Source organism: Lactuca saligna, chromosome 2, assembly GCF_052625555.1.
Source record: "Lactuca saligna cultivar CGN05327 chromosome 2, ASM5262555v1, whole genome shotgun sequence".
NCBI lineage: Eukaryota > Viridiplantae > Streptophyta > Magnoliopsida > Asterales > Asteraceae > Lactuca > Lactuca saligna.
In genome coordinates, this window is record NC_136418.1 from 150,402,144 (window position 1) to 150,418,553 (window position 16,410).

Below are 16,410 nucleotides of genomic sequence, written 5' to 3' on the forward strand. Positions count from 1 at the left end.
GTACAAAACATTACTTTTTCCATTTTACCCTTTGACTCCAAAACACAAACCAATGGCTCGGATTATAGAACCAATATTATCAACATCCAATAGGGTCTAAACCATATTCCTTTGAAGCCCAAGGCCTTGACTTGATCCACTTATTGTCCAAAATTCTGAAAAAAGAAACTTTTCGAAACAGGATGTTATAATTTTTGATTTTTTTTTATCTAGATGTATGTTGTTTATCGGAGATCAATCAATGCTAAATAAATTAGTGTTGAGGTCTTTAGGTATGTACTATATTTTGATCTTCAAAATGCTAGTTAGTTTGAAGATTAAACTTGAAGCAGTTATATAAAATTTTCTTTGGGATAGAGATGGAGAGGAAAGGAAAACATGGTGGATAAAATGAAAAAAATGTAATGGTTTCCAAAGAAAAAGGTGGCATAAACACCAAAAGTTTAGATGGTTTTAATAAGACTCTTTTGCAAAATAGACGTGACGATTTCTCACAAATAATGGGATTTTATAGGTGAAAATGATAAAATATGTTTATGGTTTCCATGGGGGTTTTTGGTTCAGATGAAAAGACAATTAAAATAAAAAGGGTTTAGGCTAGAATTGTGGACTCTATAAATAGTTTGCACAAGAATTGAATAACCCTCCATAATTATATCAAGAAGCAAGTGGTAACTCTCGACTCTAATCTTTTTTGGAAAGAACTATGGATTTGACACACACCTTTAAGTATGCAATATAATTGGTTATTCTTGCTTGATCAGGATAATAATTCTCATATTATAGGTAGAAGACAAGATGATTGATGGAAATGGAATTGGTGATGTCGTATAAGAGGTGGAACGGAGGAAGAACAACTTAAAAACATTCAACAACCTTCGAAGAATGTATGTTTTCCAGTTAACCTGTACACTTCGTTGTTGGAGCTGGAAAACCCAGGCATGTTCACGGTGAGATCGACTAGAGAGAAAAAATGATGATACTTGGCTAGAAGGAGGACAATATACCACCAGATGTGATTTTGTTCCAAGAAAGATAAGCATATTTCTATGGCGTCTTCTCTTATATCGTATGAGACTTTGTTTACAATGAAAAGGTATATATGTTCCATGTATTTTATGTTGCATATGTCAAAGATTAAATGGAAGATGAAAACCGCATTTTCATTTACTATGAATTGGCTAACAGGCTTTGGTTTAGGATGAAGAAGTGGTGTGATTTATGTTTTCCCAATCTTTATTCTATTAGACAAGCGACACAGGAAATAGATTATTATAAGATGTCGAAGATGCAAGGAGAGTTCATTTATGGATTCAAAACCTGTTTTTGTTTACTACTCTGTAATTCTCTTTATCCTAGCTTTTGCAGATAGGTTAAAAAATCCAGCCTTTCCAAAAAAATTGAATATAATAGGATCCTAAGTTGTCCAAAAACGTCTTTAAATGTGTGAAGCGACTGTCAATTGATAAAGTTATAACTTTTCAAAATGAAATATTCTTTTGATCAATCTTTTAAAGTTAATCTTAAGATTGGGCTTGTTTATATAATTAAATTGTTTAAAGAGTGTTTTTTTATTGAGTTTTAAAAGTGATTATTGTTTATTCTAATAAGCTTAAAAAATGTTTGACAAATTAATAAACACATTTCAAAGTGTTTTTATTTATTTATTTATTTTGTTACCATTCAAAATGTCATTTTGAATAAGTTAGAAAATTTAACTATTCAAAAGTGATCACAACTTATTAACTACATAACGACTATAAGTGAATCCAAATGTTTTTAATTTCTTTTTATCAGTTTATAGCTTTTAAACATCATATAAGTTAACTTAAATATTTTTTAAAAAACTTATTTTGTCATCACATAAGCTACTAAACGTTTTATAGAGTTAAATAAACAATCCCCAACACCCCCTAAGGCTACGAGGAGTGGAAGGAAGTTGAGTTCGGCAATGAGGACATGGAGGCTGAGTTGTACTCAACAAACACTGCCCTCCACCTCAACATGGTAAAATTTATTATCTCCTCGACAATGGGATACTGAGTTATAAAGAGGAAAGTTGGTGTTTGGTTGAGGTGGAGTTCACTGCTCTCGGCATCACTCTCCTGGCCTAATAGAAGTTTTGAGTCTAGATTTTATTGTAAATGATCGTGAATGCAATAATAAACCAATAATGTAAATTGATATACATGTTTAGGGGAAGATCCAATAAGTAGCACTGCTATCCCTAAAATTTTATGGTTAAGCATAAATTTAGTATAAGTTCGTCCGTCACAAATCCATAAACAAATTATTTGTGCATTAATTGTTGAAATTCTTAATCAAACTAACAACACTAACATATATTTTATGTACATTCTTCCATACATAATTTGATAATGAGTCATTTTCGTTGTGGTAAAATTAATAAGTTCAATCTTGTTGGTATGATGATTATATAGACGTTAAAAGGAATTTAGCATGAAGTTGGAGGGTGAAATTTTTTTAGTGAAAATATAAACATACACTTTAAATGAAAGATAAATTTATTCATCCTTTGTTTAGAAATTGTTGGAAGTTTGGTAATTTGCGTTAGTAGTTGGATCATCAACTTATTTCTCTGCAATTATCCACGCCTAAATTCGTTCTCTATTTGTGGCATACACATCTTTGTGTCAAATCGATGAGACTCAAAGCTTCCATGAGCCAAAAGAGTGAAGGTACAAAGGAAAAAGCTCTTATATTCGAAACATCACACACATGATTTTCAAGTAATGTTCATTTTATTATTATTATTATTATTATTATTACCATGTTTGTTAAAAAGAGGGATCAATTGATTTTCATTCAGCAGATAAGGAGTGTTTATCTTTTTTGAAGGAATTTGATAATATATTATAACTATAAATTACTTTTATTTATACAATCTTCTATAACATTAATGGTTTGTAAAAACAATACTTCAAAGCTTCAATTAATACTTGTACAACTAATGATAATTTTATTAATATAATTTTCTAATATATATATATATATATATATATATATATATATATATATATATATATATATATATATATATATATATATATATATATATATATATATATTGAATGATAAACATATATTTTTTACTATCTTTTATTTAATTTATAACTATACAGAATAAACAATATATTATGAATGATTCAAGGTAATCAAATACAACTATGAAATATAATGATCTGTTTGATTATCTTGTTTATTTAAGCCAATAAAAATATTTAAAAAATTAATTAAGATGTCTATATTGTAATATGTGATGTCTTTTTAACCAATCTCTTATTTAATTATCTTGTTCATCCAATCCTAATGATTCATTTACATAGTACAAAAGAGATTGTAGGTCTTGTTTGATTTGGACTGCTTCCTTATTAATGTGACAAAACATGAAGAATGCCGGATACAACAAAACATTAGTCACGTTTTTTAATGACAAAAATAAACTCTTATATATCACCCTCATAATTATTATATATCTATACATAACAACTAAATTATAAAGCTATCAACTTTATCTCGTTTTCTTTCAACTCCATAACATGAAAGCTTGTCAGTTTTTCGTTCTTTTTTTTTTCACTCAAGAACACAAGTAAAATAATATATTTTATTTTTTATTTTCTTTTGAATAAAGACTAGAAAGTAATCTTGGACTCGAACAATTTAATCACATATTTAAATAACCGAATAACCGATATATGAAACTTGAAAATCCAATAAAACTGTTTGGATCTGGATTGTTCATTAGTGGTGGTGTGTGACGGGCCTGGGCTAACAGAGCAAGATCGTGGACTATAAAAGATACAAACATAATATTGAATTCAAATTAAAGAAATGTAAATGATCATTTACTTTTCTTAGAGCAAATTACACGGATGGTCCTTATGGTTTGGGATAACTTGAATGTTTGGTCTCTAACTTATTTTTGTTAATTCAGAAAGTCCATATAGTTTGTTTTTATTGAGCGTTTGATATCCGTCTTACATAAAAAGATTATTTTACCATTGATTTTTTTATTTATTTAAATAATGTGGGGTATGTAAGGTAAGGTAATGTGACGTGGAAGTGGAGTTGAGTGTATTTATTTAAATAAATTAAAAAATCAAGGGCAAAATAGTCTTTTTAGGTAAGACAATGACCAAACGTGCAATAAAAATAAACAATAGGAACCTTCCGGGTTAAAATAATAAGTTAGAGACTAAATGTTTACTCCAAACTATAAGAAACATTCGTTTAATTAACTCCTTAAGAATTCTTAAGTATCCAAGTGCACAACCAGTCACCCTTTTATCCAATTTCAATTATATTTACAAAAACAAAATGGTCAAATCAATATGAACAGAAACACACAATAATCTACAATAAATTATATCAAACCTCCTATAGATGGGCCAAACTGTATCGCAATTATGGTCTCTAGGCTTAAGCTTTATGTGGCAATTTATATGGACACTTGTATCCGTTGTATTCATTTCAATATATCCATATGCATTCTAATAAACCTTTGTTGTAACCCTATGTCGTTGTCGCCAATCGCCATTAGCTATCATGCATCGCTTTAGTGCCATTACTATTATGTAGTCATCTCTCATTTGCTCTAACTTTGCATTTTGCAATACCATCACCTAACCTACACCATTGTGTTGGTCATTCGAAGAGAAACAAATTCCTGCCCAAGTTACTTCTAGATCCGCCGCCACCTAACACCCAAAAGTCCGTCGACGCCAAGTTTCACATGCTACTTTTTTTTGCAACATTCTGTTTTTTTGTTACTTACACTGATCAATATGACTATAACACTCAAGACACCAAGGGGCAAGGACATCACGAGTCATCTTGACCAACGCTTGGTGCATGGAAACTACATTTACTGGCATGCCATCGTTCGTCCGTTTCTAAAGGCTCATTGTCTATTTACTTGCATAAATGGTACATAGGAGTGTCCTACTCGCTTCTTGACACATGTTTCTAAATTCTAACGTCGCTCCTAAAGTCAACCCAAACTAACTTACATGGAAGTAAAACAATTGCGAAGTTACCACCATTTTGTTAGGGTAATCTTGATGGGTTAAGTGCATGGAGATGGATCGAGTTATGGGTCACAGATCATGGTCCTGCTTGATTTAGTCCCAAGGGTTAATAAGTAAATAAAGAAGAGTTAGTAGGTTTACTGAGTCTTTGGTTGACTGCGTATTGTGAGATTTATATGCATGGCACGTTTTATGGAGACAATAAAGGTGTACGTGGGCTAGGTAGGTTTTTTTTTTTTTTTATAGCATGTAGTCTATAAATAGGTTAGATAGTTTTCATTAACAGTGTGTAATCAATTTTCTTGTTGAAAGTAATATAGAAGTGAGAAAACCCAATAACCTTGAGCAATATATGAGAGTCGTTATCAGGGTGTATGTTCTAGGGTTGTTTGCTGGTGGGTTAAAGAATGCTGATTTCCAACAATTGGTATCAGAGCTAACCGGGGAGGTAGGTTCTGATGAAACCTGTGGTGAATGGTTGGTGTTTGTGGATCCATTTGTATGAAGATTGTGGGATCATGAAGAGGTTCTATGTAAACCATAGAGTCCAGAGAAAGTAGAAGCTCTGTGTGAGCCGAACAATGTTCTGTGTGAGCCCCGAACAAAGCTCTTTGTGAGCCGAGTTCAACCAAGAAATCTGTGTGATTGAGTGTTTTGAGAGTTGAAAGAACGCTGTGTGCTGAATCCATGTTCTGGGTGAACCAAGAAGAAAAGGAACCTGTGTGGAGAAGCAAGTCAACGTGAGAAGAAAAAAATAGATCTGTGTGATTAGAAGAGAGGAGAAATCTATGCACCTGCAAGTGTGTGGGTTGAAGAAAGGAAGAAGATTTGAGATAACCCATATCTGTGTGATCTATGATGGTTGGTATGTATGAGAGAAATAGGGCCAATATGAAACAAATGGTGTTTCATGTTAGTTTTCTGTATTGATGAAGGAGGCTGTCGACTATCAAGGTTGTTGCAGAATCAGGCGGAGGTGATGGTAAATAATCCAATGGCTATGAATTTTTCTAGAAAGAAAGAAATTAGGAAGAAAGAAAGAAAATAAGAAGAAAGAGATAAGGAAAGAAAGAAGAAAGAAATTCATGGCTGGAAAGTGAGTTACATCAAAGACTGATGCTAGCAAGAACTAGCAAGAGAAGACCGAAGACCAAGGAGCCACAAAAGACCGGGAGGCATCTTGTAAGATTTGTTCAAGACAGATTTGTTCAAGACGGAAAGGGACAACTGTGACCGGAGGGTTGTCAAGACCGCCATTTCAAAAGAAGACTGACATGCTGAATCAAATGACTGAAGATTCACATTGCGACAGAGACCGTGTTCGTGATTATGATGATAAGAGACAAGACCTCGATAGGTATCAAGATTATGGGGGTGAATGTTAGGGTAATCTTGATGGGTTAAGTGCATGGAGATGGATCGAGTTATGGGTCACAGATCATGGTCCTGCTTGATTTAGTCCCAGGGGTTAATAAGTAAATAAAGAAGAGTTAGTAGGTTTACTGAGTCTTTGGTTGACTGCGTATTGTGAGATTTATATGCATGGCAGGTTTTATGGAGACAATAAAGGTGTACTTGGGCTAGGTAGTTTGTTATTTTTTTTGTATTTAGCATGTAGTCTATAAATAGGTTAGATAGTTTTCATTAACAGTGTGTAATCAGTTTTCTTGTTGAAAGTAATATAGAAGTGAGAAAACCCAATAACCTTGAGCAATATATGAGAGTCGTTATCAGGGTGTATGTTCTGGGGTTGTTTGCTGGTGGGTTAAGGAATGCTGATTTCCAACACATTTTCACCCAAACATTGTCTTAGATCATGATTGGAGTAATAATATGGTGTAATTATTCTAATAAGATTTGACATAATACTAAGCGTACTTATGTAGTGCCTCTCACCCTTGTATATTAACAAGATGTTGGTTCTTCTTTTTACTACAACAAATTGATGAACATGAAATGGAATTCTTATTAGATGCCAAACACATTTCTAACTCCCTGGTTACCATTGGACAACTAGTGTAACACATTGACTTCAACACTAATACTTTTATAGGTCTATGTGATGAGTATAAGGATCTCTCTACTTCCTTGATTGCTCCTATCGAACTTGTAACATTTGAAGAACTATCAGATTTTCGGACACATCATGATTACATCAATACAAAGGAACCCATCACCGCTCTCCATGATATTTCATCCTCTACAAATAGATGTGGTACCATTGGCACCTCCGACGGCTATCCAGATTGCCTTGCTACTGGCAATTCAAGTATTCACTCTTTTCTACACTATCCACTCATCATTCTCTAGCAATTGGGGTTTGGTATTCATAGAAATCATTATATCCGTACAAAATGGAAGTCTTTTACATTATATTCTTCATGTTCTAAAACATAAAAAATCACGTTTATTAGTTCAAAATTTTGATAACAATAAGAATAGCTACTTTTAGTTTCCACTTTATTTCTCTTGAAGGATCAAGTTACTCATATAGTGCTCCTTTTTTGTCTGAGTACGAAAGGTCTTTACACTCTTCGCTTACAGTTGTTCCATCCATCTTTATCTAATAAACCAACCACCCATTCTAATGAATGAACATATGCTACGACATGTCTTTGACGTTTGGGTATCTATACTTGCATCTCTTGGAGTCCATTTAATCTAAATTTTATTTACCTTATTATAGTATAATTACTTAATATTGCAACACTTGTCCCTTAAGCAACTTTGTTTGTTTTCCTCTAAAGGAAAAAATTTCTTTCTTAGTAAAGTTATTGTAGATCTTGTGTTGTGTTTGGCGACATTCGTTTATTTACTCTTATAATGCACATTGCTATTTTTTATTAATTTGTTAATCACTTATCTAAATACATGTGGATTTATCCTATTTCCCAAAATTTTGAATGAACAAAGTTTTCACAACATGGGTCATTATAGTTGAACGTCAGTTTTACACTAAAACCAAATCGGTTTAAATTATAGGGTAGAGAATTTAAATTATATGGTAGAGAACTGCAAACATTGAGTTCATTTTCTAGCTAAATATGGACACTTTTTCCCATACTCTCATGAAAAAAATGGTATGCTTGAGCGTAAAGCGTACATGTCGTAGAGACCGCTTACACTTTCGTAGCATTTTGCTTTTAAACAAATAGTCTAACTCATAAATCACATTCCACCATTTGTTTCTTTCAGTTGTTTACCATTTTTGTGTCTCTTTAACCATTTTATATTTGTGATTCAATCTGTATGTGTTCCTTGGATGCAAACCTACACATCATGGTTATCCTTGTCTTGACCCTTAGACTTCTTACGTTTATATAACACAATATGCTCGTTTTGATGAGTCTACCTTCCCTTTAGCTACTCCTACTAGGATCTATACCATTTATAAGTCTCTTTTCCCCATACTTCCTATAAGCTTGAAAAATCCTTCCCATATATGTTGATCCCAAGACTTTATCCTCGACAAACCTATCGACACCAATCACCTATCTTGCTTTATATTGTTTTACTATTGACAATAGTACATCAAGTCATATTAAGCCCTTTTTAGAGTCTATCTCATCTAATAAGTGAGTCTCCATAAATCCTCCCCTACCTGGTTGCACTTAGTAAATGTCTCTATGCCTAAAATCCAACATAAAATACCATACTCAACTATTGCATGTCACGTCTCTCCTATCATTCCTACTAATGAACCAAACACGTTTTACGAGTACTAACAATTTTTTTGTTGCATAAGGCTATGAATGAGGAGTATAATGCTCTTGTAAAAATGATATTTAGCCTTTAGCTTCACGCTCCAATGATATGAATGTTTTCGGAAATAAATTCGCACATCATATCAAAAGAAACCAGGATGGGAATGTTACAAGATACAAGTCTCAAGTTGTGGCTAAAGGATTCTATATAGGTATGTAAATAAGCCGAGACGAGGTGAGCTTCATACTAATCGCGCCTGGCTTGTTTAAAGTTACTGAAGCTCGAGCTCATTAAGAGTTTGGAGACTCGAGCTCGTGAAATATATATGAAACTCGGGATCGGCTTGTTAAGGCTCATTAAGGCTTGTTTTCCCTAAATCTCGTTAAAAACCGGAATCGAATCGTTACTATTTCATATTTTATTAATATATAAGTAATAAATAATAATATCAGTGTTATAAAAATCCCGACTAGGTCCCGATTAATCCTTTGGTGTTACTTGACCAACTAGAGAGCGCTTGATGATTAATCCATGCATACACAATGAGTGAAATAGTAGACAATGATGAAATTTTAACACTTTGAATAAGTTTTATCTCAATAGAAACTACTTGATGTTTGATTAGTGTTGTATTAATCATAAAAACCTATTATGTTATGATATTAGTGGTATTTACGAACTTTGATATGATATTAATCATATAATTGTTTTAAAATTGAACAAATTCACAATTAATGGTCATCGATTATTCCCCACCTAACTGATTAATCCCTTAACCCCAGTCCACCGACTAGCTAATTTCGAGCGTTTTTCACAACCTTTAATAATATATAAAATAAATGTAGATTATACAAAAGCTTGTTTAAGCTCGCGATCTTAAAGAGACTGTAAGTGTAGGCTCAAGATCATGTTCGTATTTTAAATGAGCTTTATTCTAGGCTCTAGCTCAGGCTCATGCTTGTTAAGGTACAACTCGTTTCAAGCTTTTAACGATCCGATCTCGGGAAACTTGTGAGTAGCTCGGCTCGTTTACATCCTTAATTCTATTAACAACATGAAAATGACTATGATGAGACTGCCATTCCAAATGTTAAGCCTACCACTATTCAGTTCTATCTATATATGTGTCTTGTAGTTAGTATCTTCTTTAGCTAATTGTTCGAAAATTCATCTTGGATGGTGACTTAACCGATACCCTTTACATGGAACAACTCGTAGAAATTTTTGACAAATTTTGTATTGATCATCTTTACATTCTTTATTGCTCCCTTTAGGACCCAAATACGCTATAAGTGCTTAATTTTAATGCCTTTCATAAGATTTACTTTCCTTTGGTTCTATTGGCTCCAAAACTAACACTTTTTTTATTCATATATATGCCCATGGAAATGTGATCTTATACATGCTCGTCCATATTTATAACATTATCATCACCGACAATAATTTTATATACGGAAATTTCTCACATCATTATTTATTTTACCTATGAATTTTCATTGAAGGAATTAGGCCATTTGTTTTATTTTATGGGTATGAAAGTATATAAGGTCGACTCTAGTGTTTTACTCTTAAAAGACCATTTAATCTAGGGATGATTCCAAAAACCAGCTTGTGCTAAGACAATTCCATTACCATTGACATCATCTCCACCACTTTCATAGGAATCGGAAAAACCCTTTTTCTATCCAATTTGATACCACTAGGTTGCGGTGGAACTTTAACTTGCAACCTTGACTCGACATGATCTTGATTTTGTTGTCAATAAGGTTTATTAGTATATGCATCAAACTACAAATGTTCATTGGTCCGCTGTTAAATGTATTATCCACTATCTCCAAGGCATCATGTCTCATGGAGTACTCTTTCATTAGAGGCATTTTATCGGATTTACGTAGGCTACCAAGGAAGCCCATAGAAAACCTTGAGGCTTTTAAAAATTTTGATTAAACAGGTGTCCCAGATAACACACGTACCACTGGTGATTTTTCTATCTTTCATCGGTGCCAAATTAATATCATGGTCTTCTCATAAGCATAAAGATAGTCTATCGGTCCTCTACGAAATCATAGTATGAAGCTCAAGCTAACATTTATATTATTTCACTAAACTAGTTATAGCCTCTTCTTACCGAGCTTCATTTTCCTCGTCTAGCTCCTCCTCGTTTATGGTGCGATAATGTCGAAGTTACCTGCTTATCAACAAATCCAATGGTCCATGCTCTTAAAATGGATCAACTTGCATATAATTTCATTGATGTTAACTTCCATTTCGTTTGTGATAAAGTTATTAACAAAGAAGTAAAAAATCATTTTACTTGTAAAATGGATCAATTTGCATATACTTTCACTAAACCTCTTCCTACACCTCGATTTTTTCTTTCTAAGTACCAACCTTTAGGTTTCTCCCCACCCTTCACTTGTGGGGGTATATAAAACCTAGTATAGATGGGCTAAGTTGTATTGTATCCATGATCCGTAGGCTCTAGGATAAGGGTGAGCATTTGGACCGACCCGGACCGGACCGGACTGGACCGGCTCTTGGACCGGACCGGTTATGGAGAATTTTGTGGACCATGAACCGGACCGGATGAGTCGTGTCCGTGTCCGGGTCCAGGTCCGGGTTGTCCGGTTTTTGGACCCGTTTGGACCGGTACAACTTTAATTGCATAGAGTATATGTAATCTAAATTGATGTATAATATTATAACTTGCAAAATTAATAGGTTTCCGTTTCATGCTTAACTAATCTACATTGATGTATAATATTATAACTTGCAATTAAAAACAACTAACATATAAATCAAGTTCACCAACAAAAGTTAAACAATTTTAAGACAAACATATAAAAGTATTACCGTAACAACAAAAATCATAGTTTAAACTTTAAAATCAATCAAACTAACAAACTTCATACACTAATAATCTAATCTTCCACTGGCCTCTTCCTCATATCATTATCATCCATATTTTTTTCTCTATATAAACACATATGAAAATATTGTTAGTATTTAATAAAAAGTAATAATTGTATAAAAAAAGAATAAAGATTGTAATTTTTTTACCCAAAGCTATATCATCATCGTTCAAAATGTCATCAACGTGATCAACTATCGGATTTGTAGACTTTATCACCCAATATTGGGTGCATAACAAAACTTCAACTATCATTGTCGATAAACTAGTATGATACTCACTTACAACTCTACCACATGTGTTAAACGCGGACTCGGAATTATAGTATAAAATAATACTAAAAAGCTGAAATATTTCAGCTTTGATAGCTCTACTTTGAAGGATTGTAACTCGGTGAATAAAATACCAAAATAAATAAAATTATAGTCTAAATTCATCTACAAACTGTAAACTAAATGTTGAAAAAACCCGGAGTTCAATCCGACTTAAAACAAATGAGTTATGAGTGTTTAAAAAACGTCACAGATTACAAAATCTTGCTGAAAAACTGAATTTTTTCAGCTTTGATAGCTTTACTTTGAAGGATTGAAACTCAGTGAATATGATACCAAAATAAACAAAATTATAGTCTAAACTCATCTACAAACTGTAAACTAAATGTTGAAAAAGATCTCTGGTTAATCCGACTTAAAACGAATGAGTTATGGGTGTTTAAAAAATGTCACAGATTACAAACCCTTGCTGAAAAGCTGAATTTTTTTTAGCTTTGATAGCTCTACTTTGAAGGATTGTAACGCGGCGAATATAATACCAAAATAAACAAAATTATAGTCTAAATTCATCTACAAACTGTAAATTAAATGTTGGAAAAAACCGCATATTAATCCGACATAAAACGAATGAGTTATGAGTGTTTAAAAAACGTCACAAAAATCTTAATCATGTCCAACCGGTTCTAAACCCGGTAAAAACCGGACCGAACCGGGAAAAAACCGGACCGGACCGGAGAGAAATCTGAGAACTGAGAACCGGCCCGGGGGTCCAAAAACACGGTCCGGTCCGATCCGATCCACCGGTCCAAATGCTCACCCCTACTCTAGGATTTAGTGTAGTTATGTCTATATATACAAACAATTGTATCCTTTATATTCATTTCGATATAATCCACTAATACATATGAAGCAATTTACCAATTCTAATAATTAGTATTATCTGAAGACGAAAATTCCATTAAAAACTTGCTAGCAAAGTCAATCGATAAATTAATTTGTTATCTTTTAATGAATACATATAGATATAATTAAATCAACCCAACAACCAATAAAATTCAAACCATTAATTCAACTAACTTATCGAGTATAATCATAAAATTTTGGGGGAAATCTATTAGATTTACTTAATTGGGTGGGGGAATTGAATTTTATTAATATTTCTACAAAGTTCATCTTTGTTGTTGTCTCTCATATGTCTAATCTAGATCTTAATTTCACCAACAAATTGAAGAGGTTGAAGAAGACGATAATCTATAAGTTATTCTACATAGTGCTTTAAAAGCATTATAATGGCTGAATTTGTGCATTTTGTCTACAAGGTATTTTTCTATTAATAAATTTGGTCTTTCATCTTCTAAGTATATAAAAGGCTTATTTACTCTTTGAAACATTGATAATCAAGACTACTTATTATTGTTTTTGAATAAAGGTTGCCATTATAATTAGAAGTCGAAAAAAGCGCTTGCGGGTGCTAAAGTTGTTGGTGCTAATATGTGCTATTGTATACGTCATTTATATATATTCTACATATTTGAAGCGTATATGCATCGAGAAAAAGAGGGAATTTTTAGAGTTTCAAGTAATCAAGACGTTCCATTATAATAATGTCATTTACCAGTCTCCAATCGCTCATTTGCATCAGCCAAAACCCAAAACTTTCAACAGGTATAATATTTATATTTCTTTTCAAAACTACTATATATTTTATATATATATATATATATATATATATATATATATATATATATATATATATATATATATATATATATATATATATATATATATATATATATATATATATATATATATATATATATATATATATATATATATATATAAAAGCATTTTGTAGGTATACTAGAAAGCCTGTGCGATTATTTGTCATAATGTCCATGCAAAGATCAGGAAGTGGTTGGTTCGAATCTTTACTGAATAGTCATATGAATATAAGCTCCAATGGCGAGATTTTTGGTCAGAAAAAAAGGAGACAAAATCTTACCTCGATTATTAACACACTCGATAGAGTTTATAATATGGACTTGATTACTAGTTCTAGCAAGAATGATTGTTCTGCCGCGATTGGATTCAAATGGATGCTTAATCAGGTAAGACTAGAGTTTCATTGTTTTCATTAGATGTTGATGTCATCTGAATACAATCTTGATGGTGAAGGGTTTGATGGAACACCCTAAAGAGATTCTTGACTACTTTTCTAAAAGGGGCGTTTCAGTCATTTTCTTCTTGAGAAGAAATATTATGCGTCGATTAGTTTCTATACTTGCGAATTCATTCGATAAAGATGCAAGGGTTCTAAATGGCATTCATGTATCTCATGTACACTCGCATGGAGAGGTATAAAGAAATTTTATGTTTTTTAGTGAAAAATACTACTAGAAATCAAGTAGTAACTAGTGACAGACGTATCCATGGTAAATTTATTTTAGGACCTTAAAAATAAGTTAGCTTGTAAACTAACATATTGTAATTTTGCATTTAGTCTTAGTCGCAAATAGAATCTGTCACATCAATGGCTGATGCTTGAGGGGGCCTTCAGTAGACTAGAAAAAAAACGGAGTTTACTAATAAAAGTGAATAACATTTATATTTTTACTTACGATTAAATCTTTTACTTTTATTTTCAAATATATAATCGTTTATAGTCTTTCATTCTGTTGATATAAAAGCGAAGAATATAATTGAGCTTCTTTCAAATGTGAAATCTGTAACATATGGAGTTTTAATGAATGACAGAAATTTGACAACCAGACATACAAAAGAATGCAATATCAAATTCCAGTTTTATCAGATTTACCCTGAACCCACGAACCAAACAAGCCCATAGGCATGCCAAATACCTATATGTCATATTCATCATATGCATGCATGACATTGTTTGGATTTTTATCTGGCTCTTAGGCTTTGTTATTGTCGAGATTTAAACCCACAATCAATGTAACATCACTGAAATCGGATTTGGGAAAGATAGAATCAACAGTCATGAAGGCGCTTGAGTACTTCAATTGCACGAGGCACATCATAGTGTATTATGAAGATCTAATCAAGAACCCTTATGTATGTAAATACTTGTTTTAGCTCTAATTTTTTCATGCCCTAATCAAACTCATTTTGTGTCATTTGTATGATTGTTCTAGAAACTTACACAAGTGGAAGACTTTTTGAAGCTACCACGAATGAAATTAAGTAGTCGACAAGTGAAGATACATAAAGGACCATTGTCGGGACACATCAACAACTGGAAAGATGTCAACAATACTCTCTTTGGAACAACTTACGAGAGATATCTTAAATCGGACTATTGATTGATGCCCAACCATGAAACATTGGTCTTTTAAGTAGTTCTTGACATTGTGTGTGGGATGGGGGTATTATATCCTAGTTAGTAGCTCACCAACTGTGTTGTTGCTGCAATAGAATAAATATGTATGTTTGGAAATGAAAATGCCAGAGTACAGTTAGGTTTAGCACTTCCTTAGATCGACCCGTCACGTTTTTGTTATTTTTCCCTTTTTCTGTCATCATCGAGAAATGTTATCCCTGATTTCTCATCTATTTTTAAATAAAAGGTATTAGAAATATAATATATTCATAAACAAATTCAACATTATAAAGAACATCATTTCTTCATTAATTAATTAGATAAAATATATATATATATATATATATATATATATATATATATATATATATATATATATATATATATATATATATATATAATATAATATAATATAATTTGTGCTTTAACCATTATAGTTGTATCAAGTTCTTCTTTAGAAAAAAAAAATGATGAATGTTTTTGCATCAATAATTTCATCTATTTGAGTATTTGACCAAATGTTTTTTGTGATTTTTTTTTCCTCCATGTGACTTTTAGCTAATTTTTATTTTTTCAAACTCCATAGGTACCTCAAAATTCGAATTATATTTTTCGTATTTAATGGCCATCTTTGGTAATTGTTCACGTTTTCGATCCTGATGCACTAGAAAAAGATAATTTCTTTTTTGCTTTATCTCAACCTTTAAAAAAAATTATCATTTAATGGTACACAAAAAACGTCACTAAACCCCCAAAAATCTAACTAAAGGCTTTTTAGATAATCATCGACACACATAATAAATGTCACTAAAATTACTCTTACTAAAACCTTTTGATGACACTTTTTGCTTTTACTGCTATAGTTTTTTAGGTTTTTTGTGACACTTTTTCATTTGTCACGGTAGAATAAAAGGTTTTTGTGGCACATATTTTGTGCCATTAAAAGGTCATGTGATTCAAGAATTTATGCTACTATTAGTTACATATTTTAAAATTTTACTAACACATTTTTATTTGCCACAATACAATACAATAATATATATATATATATATATATATATATATATATATATACACACACACATAACTTTTATCTATAATATAAAATAAAATTACTAATTAGGTTGTAACACG

General features: G+C 32.0%; 1 protein-coding gene across 7 annotated transcripts; it reads left to right on the top strand.

Annotated features, from left to right (window-relative positions):
* The first annotated feature begins 2,613 nt into the window (after window positions 1–2,613).
* LOC145029205 (uncharacterized) lies at window positions 2,614–15,518 on the top strand. Of its 7 annotated transcripts, none has more exons than XM_078977807.1 (7): window positions 2,614–2,699; window positions 13,142–13,255; window positions 13,366–13,601; window positions 13,792–14,044; window positions 14,112–14,291; window positions 14,856–15,011; window positions 15,092–15,518. In XM_078977807.1, exons 2-7 carry the CDS (start codon window positions 13,226–13,228, stop codon window positions 15,257–15,259), a joined length of 1,023 nt encoding a protein of 340 aa, XP_078833933.1. In that variant the 5' UTR covers window positions 2,614–2,699; window positions 13,142–13,225; the 3' UTR covers window positions 15,260–15,518. The 7 variants fall into 7 exon arrangements, with proteins under 7 accessions (XP_078833933.1, XP_078833932.1, XP_078833936.1 ...); XM_078977806.1 differs by having other exon boundaries at window positions 2,637–2,750; window positions 13,168–13,255; XM_078977810.1 differs by having other exon boundaries at window positions 2,637–2,750; window positions 13,168–13,255; window positions 13,474–13,601.
* The last annotated feature ends 892 nt before the right edge of the window (window positions 15,519–16,410 follow it).

Excerpts from the sequence above, each read along its gene's own strand:
- LOC145029205 (XM_078977807.1), top strand. The coding sequence starts at position 13,226 with ATGGCTGAATTTGTGCATTTTGTCTACAAG. Across the intron at positions 13,256-13,365 it reads TTGTGCATTTTGTCTACAAG|GTTGCCATTATAATTAGAAG; the intron begins GTATTTTTCTAT and ends TTTTGAATAAAG. Across the intron at positions 13,602-13,791 it reads AAACCCAAAACTTTCAACAG|GTATACTAGAAAGCCTGTGC; the intron begins GTATAATATTTA and ends AGCATTTTGTAG.